The 19,507-nt window shown below is 40.5% G+C and overlaps 1 protein-coding gene across 2 annotated transcripts in view; it reads left to right on the top strand.

Annotated features, from left to right (window-relative positions):
• The window catches only part of adcy9b (adenylate cyclase 9b), a 139,202-nt gene that overhangs the window by 94,531 nt on the left and 25,164 nt on the right, over positions 1 to 19,507 (top strand). For both annotated transcript variants that reach the window (XM_078240497.1, XM_078240496.1), the window contains exons 2-4: positions 3,761 to 3,948; positions 17,466 to 17,570; positions 18,497 to 18,696. In XM_078240497.1, coding sequence (XP_078096623.1) covers positions 3,761 to 3,948; positions 17,466 to 17,570; positions 18,497 to 18,696 — 493 coding nt within the window. The remainder of the gene's footprint in view (positions 1 to 3,760; positions 3,949 to 17,465; positions 17,571 to 18,496; positions 18,697 to 19,507) is intronic.

Here is a 19,507-nt window from a genome sequence, read left to right as displayed (position 1 = left end):
GGCTCAGAGCCTCGAAAGCTTGTGTGGCTTTTGCTACCAAATAAACCTGTTGGACTTTAACCTGGTGTTGTTAAACTTCTTACTGTGTTTACCCCAGTCCAACGCCGGCATCTCCACATCAGAGCTAAAAGGAGCCATAGAACTGAACAGAGCCACATACTGAGTTGTGTTCTTGTAGCTCAGACTTGGAGCCTGCAGTTGGGTGGGGTTCTGGCATGAGGTTGTCTGATGGCTGGCAATTGCAATGATGATGTGGAGATGCCGGCGTTGGACTGGGGTGAACACAGTAAGAGTTTTAACAACACCAGGTTAAAGTCTAACAGGTTTATTTGGTAGCAAATACCATTAGCTTTCAGAGCGCTGCTCCTTCGTCAGATGGAGTGGAAATGTGCTCTCAAACACTGCCCTGTTTGAGAGCACATTTCCACTCCATCTGACGAAGGAGCAGCGCTCTGAAAGCTAATGGTATTTGCTACCAAATAAACCTGTTGGACTTTAACCTGGTGTTGCTAAAACTCTAATTGCAATGATGGCAGCAAAGAACAATACCAAAACACAAAGCTGCACTAATGTCTGCAGCTGAAACTGCCATTGATTTTTTTGTTTGTTTTTGGTGACTCTGGGGGTAGGGGAAATCTCAGCAGTGTCAAAATTGCTGGCAATTTCTACTCGTACTGCTCTACTGATGTGAGAACTGTGATCCAGTCGCAGTGCTACAGCTAAGACTCCTGACTTGAATTGTAATTTTCAGCTGCTGATCAAGGCTTTTTGTTGACTACTGCTGCCACCATGTTGTATTATTCCTTTCTAGATGATTACCGATGAAGCTGAAAGGCAGACCTAGAGGTTAAACAGAACTTTCCTTGTTACTTTAGCTTGCACATGCTAATGACTGCAAGAGAACTGAATTACATGATATTCCAATCTTCCTGTGCTGTCATGCATGTTAGCATGAGCATATATTTAAATACTTGTATTTAACGTACTAACAGAAGCCCCAAGTTTATTTCTCACAAGTACCATTCCATTTTCCTTTTGAAATCATTGATCATCTCCACTTCCACCACCTTTGTGGGCAATGCATTCCAGGTCATTACCACTCGCTGCATTTAAAACAAATCTTCCTTGTATTCCCACTTGCATATTGCCCAAAAAACTGAAATTTGAAAAGAACTGTTGAAAGATAGAATCTGTGATTCATGGGTTCTGTGAATCCAAAATCAAAAACACTATTCAAAATCAAAGGCAACAGAAGAGATTCCCAATGACTACGGGGGCATCTCACTCCTTAGTGTCGCAGGGAAAGCTTTTGTTTGGATCATTCTTAAAAGACTCCAACTACTTGCAAACTGAACATACCCAAAAGCACAATGCAGTTTCAACACAATGCTGGATCTGCTGTGAACATGATAATTCTCCATATGCTAGCTATAAGAGAAGTGTAGCAAGCAGGTCATGCCCTTTTATCTTACTTTCGGCTATCATACGAGTATTCAACACCATCAGCAGAGCAGGGCTCTGCAAGATAATGGCAAAAATTGGCTAGCAAAGCTGCTCAGTCTCATTCACTCTTTACATAACAACGTGCATTAAGTTTAGCTCCACCTCCAACAGTTTTGAAGTAATGAATGCAGTAAAACAAGGCTCTGAGCTAGCCACACTCTTATTTGGTATCATCATCTTCATGCTCCTGACCTTTGCCTTCCCTGCAAATATGAATGGAGTGTACTTAGACATTAGATCAGATAGCAAGCTCTCCAATTTATCAAGACTGAAAGCAAAGATAAAAACAGTGTCTGATCAGAGAACTGCTCCACGCTTACAATGCTGAGCTAGTCACCCTTGTAGCAACTCAGCCACAAAAACCTGTGGACTTGAATGAGTCCATGACCTGTAACATTATCCCTGACAAAATGTCAAGAAAGTATAGAATCCCTACAGTACAGAAGGAGGCTATTCAGCCCATCGAGCCTGCACCAACGACAATCCCACCCATGCCCTATCCCTGTAACCTCTGCTAATCACCCTGACACTAAGATAAATGGCTTATAGGAGACAAATAGCAAGGGAAATAAAAATCTGGGATAAAACAAAACATATGTATTTTGTACAGCCCATGCTGGTACCATGGTTAGAACTGCTGCCTCACAGCGCCAGGGATCCGGGTTCAATTCTGACCTTGGGTGACTGTCTGAGTGGAGTTTGCGCATTCTCCGTGTCTGTGTGGGTTTCCTCCGGGTGCTCCAGTTTCCTCCCACAGTCTAAAGATGTGTAGGAAGTATGCAAGGTGTTGCATCTCTACCCCTGATCACACTAAATATCACCCCATTGGAAATGGTTAGCAAATTCTGATACCTCAAGTCCATGGTGATGGACAATCTATCCCTTGATGCAGAGTTTGATAGACATGTAGGGAAAGCAGCTAGCGGCTAACTCGCAAAATTACGTTGAATAACCTCAAGTTGATTCTTGAATCAAGATGATGGTTCTTTAAACACTGTTCTCAGCATCTTGTATGGCTGTGAAACAGTGATTTTACAACTACCAGGAAATTAATTTGCATCTTTGCTGTTTGGTGCATTTGTGTATATCCTGGCAGGACAAAATCACACATGTGGCAGTCCTCTCAAAGATAAAGCTACCAAGTATGTTGACACTAATCAAACAGAGGTGGCTTTGGTGAAATGGGCATGTCTGCAGGATGGAAGATGGTTGCATAACCAAGGATTTTCTGTTTGGTGAAATAGCCAGAGCCCAGTAACCAGTGGGGTGTACAAGGCCCCACTTTCAGGATGCTTGCATTTGCTCATCATCGCAAGTAGCCTGAGTCCGCTGGATTTTTGGTGACTCACCTGATGAAGGAGCAGCACTCCGAAAGCTCAGCTCGTGGTTCCAAATAAACCTGTTGGACTTTAACCTGGTGTTGTGAGACTACTTACTTGTTTGGGTGTGGCGAGTGGGACAATGCTCAACATGATGAAATGCCTCAAAAACCAAGTTGTTCAACCAGAGAATGAATGTGTTCAGCAGACTAGGTAATTGAAATAATTTCAGTTATATGATTATTGCTTCACAAAGTATTTGTTTTATATACTAGATTGTACTCCAAAGTTAGTTCAGCTCATCATTTCTCTGCCTGTTGATTTCTAAATCTCGCTGTTGGTAGAGAATATAGAACATCCCAGAGACCTCTAGATCACTCTCATCATCCCTTCAGTAGTGGGTTTGAGTGATGTTGACATGGGTCTGGGGAACAGATTCTTGCACCACCTTTCCTAGATGTTCAAGGGAGAAAAAGAGCCAGCAGGAAATACACCATGAGCTGAATTAGGTGCTTTTAAAAGGGACAGGTCTGTGGGCTTCATATTAGTACAATCGCTATTTTATTTCAGCTCAGTGGCAATGAAAGGTTCCTTCACCTCATGAATTTTAACTGCTCATTGGTACAAAAATGTTTTGTGGGGCTGCTATAACCATCACCAAATCCAACATCCTGGACTGAACAGACTACTCGGTCAGCCATGTTGCATTATGCAACCTGTTTTCTTTGGCAGCAATTTGAAGATCTCAGTGATGTAGCTGACTTTGCTTTGAGAAATTCATTGCTTGCCCCACCAAAAAAGAACCTTTTTCTGTGGTGCGCAGTTTGTTTAGGGTCACATTTCAGTTTGTTTTTGCAAAGTGTTTGAACTCTAGTTGCCTATATATTATTGTGGAAAAACATTTTGATTTGATAATCTCCTGTCTGTTTCCTTCACAGGATTGCAGACGTTCCTTATTTCTGGCCGAAAGCTAACTCATTCATTGTGTACCTGCTCCCATACGATATTATCTCACCTTGACGTAGGAGATTCGAGTCCTCTTACCGTTCCCAAGCAGCAGCGAGAAACTACAAGTGAGGCTGCTGCTGAAGCGGGGCACGCAAGCAATGTGATGGATAAAGCTAAGGTGAGTGTTCAAGCAGGTTCAACTAGACCATAGGTTGCATAATGTGGCAATAATTGTAGAAGGGAATAGAAAGGAATTTTATTCCACAACACTGGTTTAAAAATATATAACTGAGGAAGGGGTTTTAGAACTATTTAATGGAAAATGTTGATCTGATTGAAAGAACCCACTTTGGAGATGTTACTAACACAGACCTTGAGAGAATTGAGTTGATGCAGTTAACCACTAGGCAACAACTATTTGTGCTAGTCGATCTTGCCATCATTAAACCCCCCCCAATATTTTTGATCACTTCACTTTATTTAAAAATCATCTTGTTCCATGCCGTGGAAACTTCCTGCAGCCCTGCCTCGTGTCCTCTATTGTTTAACCTCGTGAATGGGACATCCCAAACCCTAACTCTGCATCATCACAGCACACTTGTGCTCTGCAAAACTGTCCTTAAACCTTGCTGCTGCCTTTCATTTCTTCTACTTTTAAAGCCCTTCTCAAAACCCAACTCTTCCTGACCATTCAAATTTGAGAAGTACATTGGGATATTTTATTCTTTTAGTATGTGAATGGAAGTTTATTTTTTTTTAAAGTAGCCATGTGGTAAGACTTCCTCATTGTTTTACATTCTCATAATGTAAGCACTAAAATTTGAGAATGAAAACATTTGACTGAGCAAATTAAGTGCAAAGTCATACTTGAAGATGAAATGCTAGAAATCAATTTAGGGGCAAGTTTTAGAAAATAATTTTAAAGCCAGCCACATACTCCTTTTGGGCACCTGTTCTTCAGTAACTCTAAACTGGTGATTTTTAATTTTGAAAATGGCCAACATTGACAGTTGTGAGTGAGTCAAGCTGTGTGATGTCAAACTGCATATTTTATGTAGCCAAAAAAGCTTGTAATCCTTTTGGTGACCTTTTAGAATTTATAATTTGCACAGATGTGTTTATTTTGTGACCGGGATCTCTGTAAAGGACATGGAGTTTGATTAAGTAAGATGATGAGGAAATCTCACTCAGTAATCACTCATCCCTTCTCAAAATCTTGATTTTATTTTTATCCTTTGTTGTATTTCAAATGCTCTACCCTATATTTTCCTGCATACAAATATACAATTTCACATCATGAAATTAAAATGCACAAATAATGCTCCCCGATGACTTGATTTGTGAGCTGAGCCATACAGACATTAGGCAAGCTAAATCAGTTGCTAACCACATCACAGCCAATCAAGGTACCTATTGGGGATCTATAATAAAACTAGGAAACAGGAGAAAGATTTTAAAATTAAGGATCAAGGGGGAGGAATGAATAGGGGAGCAATATATTGGCTTTATACAGATCAGTGATGAGGATATGTGTTAGAAAAAGTTTAGTAAAGAATGATTGGGATGGTTTCCAGTCTTGGGAACCATGTCATGAATGGCCCGAATGACAATTTAATTTTGCTGGAGCAAAAACTGTGGTGACATTTGATAGGTTTCATTTAGAAAACATCAAAGGCTGCATACAATAAGCAATATTTAATTTGGATAATGAGAAAGAGTGCAGGATGTAAGGACAACATTCATAAATTTCAAACAATATTTAAGATTACAAAATTCACCACAAAAGAGTGGTAATTGGGGTTGGGGGCTTGATGCTTTCCAGTAAAAACAACACTTTTCACTTCACCGTCAGTGAATTACTTTGTGGTTGTTGTTCATATAGGAAAATACAGCAGCCCATCTGTGCTCAGCAAATATTGCTGAACAATTATTATTGAAATTAATGATTGGTCTTTTTCATGTGCATGGGATGTGCCAGAGCAAGAGCCTCTTCAAACAGTGTCATAAGATCTTGGACAATCACCTGAATAGGTGTCTTGATTTAACATCTCTTCTGATGCTCAACACCTCTTACCAATGCAGCACCTTTTTGTTTCTGTACTATTGAGTCAGCCTATATTTAAATTTGTGTCCTGGATTGGTACTTGAGTACAGAGTGACTCAGGCATTGGTCTCTGAGCCAAACTAACATTTTTATATAAGTATGATGGGAAATATAGGACTTCAACCCAATTGGATTGAAACTACATTTAAACCGTGGAGATTTGAATGTTTTTATTCTTACAGGGTGGATGGAGCACCTTGTATGACACCAGTTGGTATTGGGGTAAACTGGGGTTACCCCAGTCCAACGCCGGCATCTCCACATCATGACTACTAGTTGGTATTCCAACAAAGGGGATGAAGTGTCAAATACTATGCAGTCAATTGTCCAATTCAGTATAATTAATTGCCACGGTCATTGTGTAGTGTGTTGTCTTCATACAAGTTTTACAACCATGCCCATTGTGCGCCATTTAAAAAGGGAGCAGAGGGGTGTTAGGAACTACGTTCTCACAGTTCGCTATTTACCAGAGTAAAGCTCTGCCAGCTGTTTGATTCTTGTGATGTTAATACTCTCTCCAGATGCAATGCGTTTTGCTTCAGCTATGCTGATTGCTCTATTTTGCAAGTCATTGGCAAAGCAACTGGGGGCTGCAGCCAGTCTAAACTGTTGGCAAACATTCAGATAATATAAAAGGCAGTCTGTTTTTAAGCAGTTTATATTAATTTCTTATCCTACCTTAGAATCTCAGACCTCCATAATAAAATAAATTTTAAGAAGAAGATTAAGTAGGCATCCTGCTAATTGGGCCCTATTTGTGTTGCTCTAATTAGCCATCAAGGGGTGCCTGATGTTCAGCCTGATGCCACGTATTTTGCTCAGTGTGGCAGCATTTAATTGTTATAGTCATTGTTTAACCTCTAACTCCTGTGCATGTTAAACAAGACACTAAATAATTTTACAGTACAATGATGTGTTGCTTCACTACAGAGCAAAAATACTTGTAACAGCACCAAAAGTAGTATAAATACCTTAAATAATTAGCATGTAAATAAGATTAGAAACATGGAAAATGTATGGCATAGAAGGTGGCTATTTGACCTGTTGTGTCAGTGCTGGCCAATAAAGAGCTTATCCCACTTTCCAGCTTTTGATCTGTAGTCCTTTTGGTGATAACACTTCAAATGCATTATCTAAATATGCTTTAAATACAGCAACGGCTTCTGCCTCTGCTATCCTTTAACCCAATGGGTTCCAGACCCCACCACCCTCTGGGTGAAAAAATGTAATTCTCCTATGGGCGGCACGATAGCACAGTGGTTAGCACTGCTGCTTCACAGCTCCAGGGACCTGGGTTCGATTCCCGGCTTGGGTCACTGTCTGTGTGGAGTTTGCACATTCTCCTCGTGTCTGTGTGGGTTTCCTCCGGGTGCTCTGGTTTCCTCCCACAGTCCAAAGATGTGCAGGTTAGGTTGATTGGCCATGCTAAAATTGCCCCTTAGTGTCCTGAGATGCATAGGTTAAAGGGATTAGTGGGTAAAGTATGTAGGGATATGGGGGTAGGGCCTGGGTGGGATTGTGGTCGGTGCAGACCCGATGGGCCGAATGGCCTCTTTCTGTACTGTAGGGTTTCTATGATTTCTATGATTTCCTATGTTCTACCTGCTACTTAGTTTGAAACTATGCCCCCGATTACTGATCTCTCTGCCAAGATCCTTACTATCAACTCTTTCTAGGTCCCTTATAATTTTATATACTTCTACTAAATCTCTTCTCAACTTCCCTCTGCTCCGAAAAAAATAACTCCAATTTATTAAATGATTCCTCATAGTTAAAATTCTCCATTCCTGACAACATCTTTGTAAATCTTCTCTGTACCCTCTCCAGTGTGATAACCAGAACTATATGCAGTACTCTAGCTGTGGCCTAACTAGTATTTTATATAGTTCTAGATTGAATAACCCCCCTGCCCTTGTACCTTGTCTTATAAAGGAAATTATCTGTCTGCTGACTTAACCACCTGTTCTGTTACTTTCAGGGATCATTGAACATGCACTCCAAGTTCCCACTGTTACTCTACATTTCTCAGTGTCCTACCATTTATTGTGTATGTCCATGCCTTGTTATTCCTGACCAAACTGAATTCCATTTGGCACTTTTCTACCCACCTGGCTAGTCCATTCGTCTCTTCCTGCAGCCTACGCTTTTATATTATTTGCAAATTTAATCATCCCTTATATTTAAGTGTGGGAAATACTGAGCAGGTCTGGCAGCATTTTGGAGAGAGAAATTCAGTGAACATTTTGAGTAAATGACTTCAGAAGGCAGAAATGTGATGGGTTTTATGATGTTGAAAGCTGGGAAAGGGAGGAAGAACAAAAGGGACAGTCAGGGATAAGTAGAGGGCAGGAGAGATTAAATAACAGAGATGGTCTCACCCTTTCCTCTCCCCTCAACAACTCGTCCCCTTCCCATGCAATCCTATGAGGTGTAGTACCTGCCCATTTTACCTTCTCTCTCCTCACTATCCAGGGTCCCAAGCACACCTTCAGGTGACGCACTGATTTACTTGCACTCAGTTCAGTAAACTGTTTTCACTGCTCACATGTAGCCCCTCTCTACATTGGGGAGACTAAATTGGGGAGATTGGATTTGCAGAACAACTCTGCTCAATTTGCAAGCATGACTCCAGGTTTCCAGTTGCTTTCTATTTTAACTCTCCACCTAACTCTCATGCTCACATTCCTGTCCTCAACTTGCAATGTTCCCGTGAAGCTTAGCCCAAGCTCGAAGAACAGCACCTCATCTTCCGGTTAGGCACTCTACAATCTTTGGGACTCGATTTCAGACAATGAACTCTGGCCCCCATTTTGATTTTCTTTTTTGCCATATGCTCTCTGAATCTTGTTTTTCATGTTTTTGGGCAGAGCTTGTTACCCTGCTGTCCACAAACATTCTGGACCAATGTTTTGATTCTTTACTACAACTGTTACCACTCGCATTGCTTTTTGTTCCATGACATCTTTGTCATTTAATCTCTCCTACCCTCCTCCTTGTCCCAAGCCTTCCTTTTCATTCTTCCTTTGATCCAACTTGCCATCTTTCCTTGGTTCCCGTGAGTGTTTATTTTCTATGCGGACCTTGTTAAAAAACCTTGTTAAAATCCATATAATCTACATCAAATGCACAACTCTCATCCACTGTCCTTGTTATCTCCTCAAAAAAAGTTGTCAGATTCATCAGACACGATCCCTCCTTAACAAATCTTTGCTGACTGTCTTTGATCTATGCCTTTCTAAATGAAAATTCATGCTGCCCCACAGAATTTTTTCTGCTAATATTCCCACCACCAAAGTTGGTCTAATTGGTCTGCAACTGCTTGACCTATCCTTTCCCCCTTTTTTTAAATAACAGTATATTGTTAGCAGTCACCCAGCACTATGTCTGTAGAAAGAGAGGATGAGAAAATGATGGCGAGAGCCTCTGCTTTTCCTCCTGTTGTGGGAAAAATCCACTAGTAGTCAGATTTCGAGATTCAGAAAATACGATTTATTAAATGGAGCTCCATGGAGACAAGGTACTTGGTCTGTAGCAAACCTTCTCTCAATTGTATGCCGGGAGCGGTTCAATTTTATACCCTTTACACAATGGGTAAACCGGTGAGTCGAACATTATCACATTGTTTACGTGAGTACAAGTATTTAACATTTTATGAATGGGTACATTTCCCCATGTTTACAAGAGTACAAACGGGTATAGACATTTAGCATTTTATGAATGAGTACATCTCCTTATGTCTGTATCTATCAATGGCTAGTTTCGTCTCGTTCAGGTGCTAATCGGTTCCCTCGCATTCATATTTCCCGCCTTCCTTTAACATTAATCTAAGCTCTTTGTTTTGGGGTTTCCTTATCTTAAAAGATGTCTTGACCCTTGGCTTTGGCTTCCTGAGGTGTTTGTTTGCTATGAGTCACTGTCTGTGATTTGGAAATGGCTTGTCTGTTAGGTTTTTCTGAACAGCAGGAGCCTGTGTCTGCTCTTTTGGCTTTCCCAGTTAACCCTTTATGTGCCAGGCAGCCATTTTAGAGTGTGCTTTCTTGTATTGCCATTTTAGAGTGTGCCCCCCCCTTGTATTTTCCCCCTTACACCCCTTGCTTCCCTTACCAACCTGGGATACATTTAATCTGGACATGGTAATTAATCGGCTTTTAAAGTTGCTCTCGCTAGGTTTGATGTGCCAAATATTTGCACACCACTCCTAAACTAGTCTCCGCATTGCTCCCTAATTTTGTGAAGACAAATGTGTTCATTAAGAACCATGCCCATGGCTGCTGCTTCCACACACCTGTTCCTTTTACTTTTGGTCTCTTATAGGTCCAACTCTGCCCTTAGTTATCCTTTAATTCTTTCAATTTATAAAGCCTCTTTGGATTTTCCTTGCCAATGTTTTTCATGCTTTCTCTTTCCTTTCTTAGTTGTCTTTAATTTCACTTGCACACTGTGTTCCTAGGCTTTCTACAGTATTGCGTGCTCTTCATTGACCATAACCGTCCCTATTTATGATTTCTATTATCCTACCGTGAATATTTTTTGACATTTACAAGGTCTAGATTTGGGAGCCCACACTTTTTGTTTTGAACTCCATCTATAGCCTCCTTGAAAATCTCCCACTACACTGACACTGATTTGCCTTCAGCTTGCTGTATCCACATCCTTTTTGCCAATTTATATTGCATCTGAGTAAAATTGGCCCTTAGACATTTGGTCTAACTTTGTCTTTTCCATACCTACTCTAAATCTAACTGGCTCATCTACATTCCGTAAAAACCCAAGTCCAGAATTGCCCCATCTCTTGTTGGGCTTGCTACCTACTGGGGGCACCCTCTATCTAATTTGATTTTGATTTGATTTATTATTGTCACATGTATTAGTATGAAGTGAAAAGTATTGTTTCTTGTGTGCTATACAGACAAAGCATACCGTTCATAGAGAAGGAAAGGAGAGTGCGCAGAATGTAGTGTTACAGTCATAGCTAGGGTGTAGAGAAAGATCAACTTAGTGAGGTAGATCCATTTAAAAGTCTGATGGCAGCAGGGAAGAAGCTGTTCTTCAGTCGGTTGGTACGTGACCTCAGACTTTTGTATCTTTTTCCCAACGGAAGAAAGTGGAAGAGAGAATGTCCAGGGTGCGTGATGTCCTTAATTATGCTGCTGGCTTTTCCGAGTCAGCAGGAAGTGTAGACAGAGTCTATGGATGGGAGGATAGTTTGAGTGAAAGACTGGACTTCGTTCATGACCTTTGTAGTTTCATGAAGTTTTGGACAGAGCAGGAGCCATACCAAGCTGTGATACAACTGGAAAGAATGCTTTCTATGGTGCATCTGTAGAAGTTGGTGAGAGTTGTAGAGGACATGCCAAATTTCCTTAGTCTCCTGAGAAAGTAGAAGCATTCATTGGTAGGCTTTTTTAAACTATGTTTTGCACAGAGTTCATTACAGTTAACAGAGTAGTTGAAATCCCTTCTGAAAACTGCTCTATTGATTCTGCACTTTCAGCAATTTGCCAATATAGTTGCTCTTCCATTTTCCACCATTCGTCAACAGTGACTGCATATTTTTGTGCTCAGTTAAATGCGTGTGGCCTCATGATGATCCTTCTGGCATATCGTCCCTTTCACAGCTTTGATTTTTTTTTTACCAATATTGCAACTGCACCCCCTTCCCTCCTATTTAAAAACTTTGTAGCCAGGAAGATTGAGCTGCCATTTCTGCCTTGTTTAAGCCATGTTCCAGCTTTAGATATCTTCTACTTCAAGCATCAAACTGCCCCTTCAGCTTATCCACCTTATTCACTGGACTCCTTGTGTTGAAGTAAATACCATTAATCATTGAATAATTCCTTTGTCTGTTTTCTTGCCTTTGGGCCTCTGGATTACTAGTTCAGTGACATTACCACCACACCATCATCTCTCCACAATGAATAAGATTTAGAGAGTGAGATCTTCTTCGGACTTTCATATTATCTGTCTTGTCCTCACTGTTTCTTTGACAGCCACCCAGTCCCACACTGCCTGCACATTCTTAAGCTGTGGGGTGATCACTTCCTGAAATGTGTTAACCATGTAGCGCTCAGCCTTGTGGATGCACCACAGCGATCCCACCTGCTGCTTAAGCTTTAAAAGTCAGACCGAGTTTCTCCAACTGACAGTTTTTCCGGCATGGTTGTCCAGGGCATGAGAAGCATTCTCTTTTCCATATGGTACGAGATTTACTTTAGACAGGACTCGGGTGTCCAGTCATGTCCCTACTTATTGTAATAAATACGTTTCTTAGTTTAATTCACTGCTCTGACTTTGCGCGTTGCTGTTTTTTTTCCCAATCGATCACCTTGGCTTTGCTGAACATAACTTGTCGCCTGTTTAAATTCATATTCTGTTCTAGGCCATGTTCTGTTCTATTTATAATGATCATGAATTGCACATGGGATATGTGGTGGGAAGAGAAAGCTGGATGTGAAGTTCTAAAGACAAGGTCAAGTGGACCTTCATTCATAAGATGGTTTTGTCAACCATGAATTCAAAGTGACAGCAGATATTGTCCGTTACCCTGTGGTCAGATCCATGGGTGAATTGCCATTGGTGAGAGAGCTACAAAATGCAATCAAATGAATGAAAATGGCAAATGCAGTGTCCCATGTGGTATTCCAGCTGAGGTCTTCAAAGCTGGTTCTCTCTCCTATGCTAAATTTGCGTTGCTTGTATGAGCACACTAAGTCTCTGAGCATCAATATTTACAAGTTCTGCACCTTTTTAAAAAGTATTCAGCCCTTCTACACTGTGACCAAAATGAATAACCTCACTTCCCCACATTAGACTTCATCTGCCTACTTGCTTAACCAGTATAGACTACTTTGCAGCCTTTGTATCCTCCTTGCAGCTTACATTTCTCACAGAGCTTTGTATCATCAGAAAACGTAGATACGCTACACTGCCTCTTCGCCCAGGTCGCAGATTGTAAATAGCTGACGTTCAGCACTGGTTCCTGCAGCACTTCACTAGTTACAGCTTTCCAACCTCTGAAGCTACCCCCATTGTGCCTATTCTTTGTATTCTGTCTGTTAACTAATCCTTTGTCCATACTAATGTACTATCTTCAACTCTAGGGGCCCTTATCTTGCTTATTAACTTTGTGTAGTACCTTATTGAATTACTTCTGGAAATCCCCGGTATACTACATCTTTTGGTTAATATTTTATTGACCCTACTCGTTACATCCTCAAAACTACTTCATATGCCTGTCAAATATGATTTCCTTTAATAAAACTGAAAGGGTTAATAATCACACGTGTGAAAATCTTTCAAGCTGCTATGAAAGAAACCATGGGTTATTATTAAAGTTGACCCAGATAAGCGTCAACGCCTAGCTACGAGGGAGGAAACCATAGAATATAGGTTCATTTATCTAACAAAAGCCTTTGCATCTGAAAAAATTCATTAAATCAGACATCTGGACATGGCAGAAGTAATTGTTACCTACAAATCCAGACACAAGCTGGGATGTCGAGGATAACTTGTAACAATGGTCAGCTAACATAATTAAACCTCACGCTGATTGGAAATCATAAGTAAGCAAGTGTGCAATGGTGGTGATTAGTTTTAACATTTGTATCTTATGCATGATATAACCCTAACCAATAATTGAGTGGATAGAGATAATTCCTGTAGCTTGATTGGTATATATTAATTACTTATCTGAAACTACTTGCTTGTGTAATCCTGAATTCTGTACTCTGACCACTAGCTGGCTTCCAGGGTCCTTGCTATGTTGCTCCAGTAAACAGCTGTTGTGAAAAGCTCTGACTTGGCCTGGCTACTTAAAGGGAACAAAGTTGTAACAAATTAAAAGGCTTAATACCAAAAAGCCACACAACAAAAAACATGTTGACTCTGTCTGATCATAGTGTATTTAGAGAATCATAGTTAAGACTTCCTCAATAATAGTATTCCAGCACTTTCCTGATGACTGTTAGGCTGAATGGCTTTTTCTCTTCCTTTCGAGTGTGACATTTGCAAACTTCCAATCTACTGAGACTGTTGCAGAATTTTGAAAAATCATTTAAATCCCTAGAAGGAAAGGAAAGAAAAAAATACATCCTCTACGCCGGATCCTACTACCTCTTGGGCTGTATTGCCTGTAAGCTTTAGGTTGTGTTTGGGAGTCACAGATTACCCAAATAGGGTGATGGAGCACTCCCTATTTATTAAGAAGCAATCATTTGGATATGTTACGTAAGCTACGCAGATAGAAAAAAGGATAGAACCAGTGACAGGTGAGGCTGGTTTACTGATCCTGGAGGATGAACGGATGTATGGCGCAGATCACTGTTGATCTCTGTAGCTTGTGGTAGCAGCCTTCAGATCTCGAGCCAAAGTATCGTTCTCCTGGTTTTCCTTATTCTTCCCTGGTTTTCCTCTGTCTGAAGAAGGTAGCTGTCTGCTGAGCACTGCTCCTTTAACCCCTGAGCACCCACTAGTATACTATGTTTGTGGGCTTGTTGTTTATACAATATCAATCACTTGTTCAGATAGCTCTGGCTATTGACCACCGAACAGGTACCCAAAATGTCACCACCTCCACTGCTAACTTTGGTTCTGGTCATTTTTTAGTTTATGCGGAATGCCATTTGTTAATTCATGGCAGGCACTCGTGTTAGGGTTCAGACCAGAGACTCGAGGTATATTATGCAGTTGGCTCAGACCCCAATTTTTACATTTGATTTTGGCATTAGAGTGAGTTAAAGTGTTTCACTCCAGGTGTGATGCAACATTCTCACTAGGAAGCTTTCCTCAAAACAAGCTTTATTTAAGAACACAATTAGAATGTAACAAAGAATTAGCATAACTTTTCCCAATTAAATTGCTTAAACATGACAAAGTAGAATTCTTAACAGCTAACTGTCTCCAATTTAGCAGCATACAAATCCCTCCTTTAGAACCAGCTAGAACAGAAAGCAAGGATGCTTATGTGGGTGTTAAATTTCCAGCCTTTGATCACCTCTGGATAGAGACCCGGACAGCAATTTCCAGAGAAGGATATATCCTCAAACAGCAGAACTTCAGAGAAGTAAACCTAGTCTCTTGCAGCTCCCAGCATCCAGACTTCAGAGACAGAAAGGATACCTCTCTGCAGCTGCCAAACAGCAACTAATCTTGAATTCTCTATGTAAGCCTAGCTCTACCCAACCATATGACCTTGCCTGTCAATCAACCTAGTCAAGTCCTACTCTGCAAAACCCCAGTGGAACCACTAAAAAAACAGAACAGCATTAGTCCAGATTAAACCAAACATTCTGGCTAAAAGGAACAATTATGTTGCTGCAGTAACTATACAGGATGCCAGTTGTAGACCCAGCAGCACCGGTAAAATGGAAAGGACTGCTAAAAACATTCTGCACAGAAACATGACTAAAATACATCTCTTAAAGGCACAGTACCATCACAGTCATATAAATAAGAGGGTACAAGATGCCATCCTATTGACTTGGGGATGTCAATATGCAAACCTGTACCAGGAGAACTCCATGTACGATTCCTGATGCCACTATTTTCCATGGTTATCTTTGTTTACCACTGCCTGGTTGCTAAGAATATTTTTTTTTCAAAAGGACAAAGTCAGCATAGGGCCTTCCTCTAGGTGTTTATAATACTATGCCAGTTAATTCTATAATATCCTAAAGACTGTTTCTTCCATGCCCCATGTGCCCAATGATTTGTGGGTTGAGAATTAGTTTGTTCAGTCACATAAAATGAACACCCATGTTAGAAGCTTGTGACTCTTTTGTAGAGACCATCCTCTAATAGAGAGAGAGTTGACGAGCGCTCATTTCACTCGATTCTGTGGAGTGAAATGAGCGGATGTATGGCGCAGATCACTGTTTTTTCCTGTAAATTGACATGATGTCTTTGTGTGAGAAGTAATTGGAGTGTAACCTCCATGTTAAATAGTTTGGGATGACACATTTGGGACCTTGAATTTCTACTTCTGGAATGAGGAATATATTAGTTACTGCACCCATTCCTTTGTGTATCTATGGGTGTGCTTGCTTGGGTGTTAGCCTGCTTGGGTGTTAGCCTATCAGCTGAGATTCAACAAAATCTACCTAAATGTCCATGAGTTTTGCAAGTTGACTTCTGTGGTCCAACCAGATCATTTTCTTTGTGCAGTTACAGGTTCACATTGTTGCATAACAAATATAGTCCTGTTCATGTGAGGTTTACTTTTTGCACTTAAACATTCCAATGTTTTGTGCATGTCCTTAATATCAGACCAGACTTTGTCCTTGTAAATGTACTGTGCAGTATTAATGAGGGGGATAATCATTCGCAGGTGCACTGCATTTTGTATTTATTCTTGGGCTGGATTTTCCATCTTTTTTGGATGAACCGATTAAACTAAATCAAATGAACTAAGGTCCAAAGTTAAAAGGGCAGCAACTTAAAGGGACACTGGCCTCAACAAAAAACATATCCAACTACAACTTAAAACACATGTTTGATTACCAAGATTGCAGGATTACTGAGTGTTGCAATGCTTCCTGTTCTATGTCTAATGTCAGACACTGTGCTCTCAGATTACACAAAAGGCTCATTCTGACATATTGTTGGACAATAATCACTATCTAGGTTAAATGCAAAAGTCTACACATCAAGCTTGCTGTCTGGATCAGAAGCAGAATTATCTGTGGTTTAAATATTATGCACTTTTCTGATTTATCAGATTGCAAAGGAGTTAAAATTTCAATTAATACTTCATAAATGGATAAAACAGTGGACTGTCCAGTAATTTCCAGTTCAGCCTGCATCCTATCTTGTTATAAGTGCTGCTGCTAAAGCTGTCATTAAAGCAAGTGTTTACAACTGCATGTCTATGCATTATTTATGTTCATAAGATCCATGATGAACAAAGAGCTTCCTCTTCCTGAAAGCTTTGTTCAAAAATGTTCAAATCCAACAGAAGCTGAAGTTAGGCTTGTTGCTTCTGGCAGAGGACTTCTTATTTTAGATTGAAACCTATATTCTGATTGGGTTAGCTCACTCTGTGACCAAAGAATTTGAATCTAGTCCAGTGTAAATACTTGCTGTCTGCTATTGGCTCCAGCATAAAGCCATATGGGCAGCTGAGTGAACAGGGACCTAAAGCTCAGATTTGGTTTGGTGCTCAAGTTTTTTCCCCCCCTTGTGACGGCTGAATTTTCAAAGAATAAGTGATACATACTAAACTTTTGTGCACAGCAGAACATTTGAGAGCTGATACAAATCACGAGAAATGCAGCACAAAAGGAAGTTAAAATTTGGTTCTTTTGCATCCATTCATTAACCAGAAAGCATCTTTCCTGTTAGGGGACTATCGTCTAGTTTAACCCATCTGTTTTGAGAGGGATGTGTGTAATCTATGCCAATAATAGACCCTGAGAAGGGTGGTGGTCACTTTTATTTGCGATAATAGATGGTGAATGCCATCATGCTGTTCAAACATAGAGGATATCGCATCAGTTGAAATGAGATGGTGCATAGTGTTCCATGAACACTAAATAATATTTGAGGCCTCTTATAGTGATAGTCCTCTAAACTATACCCTGTATTTTGTTTTTCAGCCCATGTGTCCATCCTGTAACGTCATGCTGCTCCCTGGATCCAATGTCAGTGCAGAGGAAAGTGCTGTACAAAATGGCTGTCAAGATGAGCGCAAAAATGTCAAGGTATCAATCCATAGCAAATGTAGACCCTGTAGTACAAAGACTTGGAACAGGATGAAATTTAAAAACAAATCAACTAGATGAAACTGGAGTTTTTGTTTTCTATCCAATCCTATAATTTACTTGCTTGAGGTTTGGGTTTGGGCTCCAAGGTATTACTACACTACTGTACCATTGTGTCATGTGGTATGTTTTATTAATGACTTGTACTATAACGGAAGTTATGAGAAAGCTAGATAAGTACATGATGGAGAAAGGAGATAAATGGTATGCTGATAGGGCTGGATGAAGTCGAGTGGTTGGAGGCTCATGTAGTGCATAAACATTAGCACCAACCCAGTTGAGCCAAATGGTCTGTTTCTGCAAAATTTAAAGTAATATACTACAAGTGCCTCAGTAAATTCAATTATATTTTTCATCTTGAGCTAGAATTGTACAGATTATAATGATTTAAAGTTTATTTATTAGTCACAAGTAAGGCTTACATTAACACTGCAATGAAGTTACTGTGAAATTCCCCTAGTCACCACAGTCCGGCGCCTGTTCGGGTCAATGCACCTAACCAGCATATCTTTCAGAATGTGGGAGGAAACTGGAGCACCCAGAGGAAACCCACGCAGACACGGAGAGAACGTGCAAACTCCACACAGACTGTGTCCCAAACCGGGAATCGAAGTAGCAGTGCTACCCACTGCTACCGTGCCACCCTGATTTCTTAATTGGCATTGCTTGCAAGTTGTAATTGAGACTCTTTACTTCAATACATTATTGTTTTCAGCATCAGCACAAAATTTGCTTGTCCATGTTTTGCATTGGGTGAATTTGCTGTAGGTTGCTAGAATTTGTGAGTACAGGTTAACTGTAACACCATCTATAACTCCCTCTGTTCTGTAATGTGGTGAGGTCATAGAGCCCTTTCTCTCATGTAGGCACCAACAGCAGGGCGAAGTCTGAAGGCCCAAAATGGCCTGCTGAGTCCCCCAGAAGAAGAAAAGTTAAACAACAGCCAGACATCGCTGTTTGAGATGCTGCAGAGTGAGAGGCAGCTGGATGGACTGCTTCCACTACGCTCCAAGCAGATCCGGGAGAAAACGGACGCTCAGTTTGTCAGTGTCATTAAGGAGGACAGGTATGTTTTGTTAGGCAAGGTTATGAAGTGTTACGGGATTAAGGTGGGTGGATGAAGTTGAGGTACTGATTAGTTGTAATTGAATGGTAGAACAGGTTTGTGGGTCTTTTGGAGCAATGACAAGTGGTACTTTAACACAGCTTTGCTTCCATTTTGTTGTCTTACATCATACAGTGTGAGGTTCCCCTGCAGTTTTGAATGGACAGGCATTCCCTATCCATGTTCTGCTACAAGTTACTTTTAACCAGTAATACTAGCTCGATGCAAAGTAATGAAGGCCAACTATGGAATGCCAGTAATTCTCGAAATCTCATTTATAGATCCTCAGTCAGACATATCTGTGCTTTAAAGTTCTGTCATTTAGCCATTTTGAAGCCTGAAACAACATTGAGATTTTACACTCTATCCTGATTTCCTTTCAACTTTTAGTTCATAGGCAGAAACTCTATGTGCTTAGCTGACTGAATGTATAGTTCAAGCATGCTGCCATATCTTCACTCAGCAATTCTGCCACATAGTGGCATTTATTGTAAGCAAGAAAGTTTAATGCAACCTACAAGTCAGGGGTGTGATGAAATGCTCTTCGTCTGCATGAGTGAAGCTCCAGCAATTCAAGCTTGACACCATCCAAACAGAGCAGCCGCCTTGATCAACACCTCATCAACCACCTGAAATATTAACTCTGGCTACCAGCGGTGCAGAATGGCAGCAGAGTGTCAATCTTTTTGGTAAAACAATTAAATTAAATTGAATCAAATCAACTGAGGGACAAATAAACATTCTGTTACTCTTTTTGGCAAAACAATTAATG

This window comes from Mustelus asterias, chromosome 23 (assembly GCF_964213995.1).
Source record: "Mustelus asterias chromosome 23, sMusAst1.hap1.1, whole genome shotgun sequence".
NCBI classification, from domain to species: Eukaryota; Metazoa; Chordata; class Chondrichthyes; order Carcharhiniformes; family Triakidae; genus Mustelus; species Mustelus asterias.
This window is presented reverse-complemented; position numbering and strand designations above follow the sequence as displayed.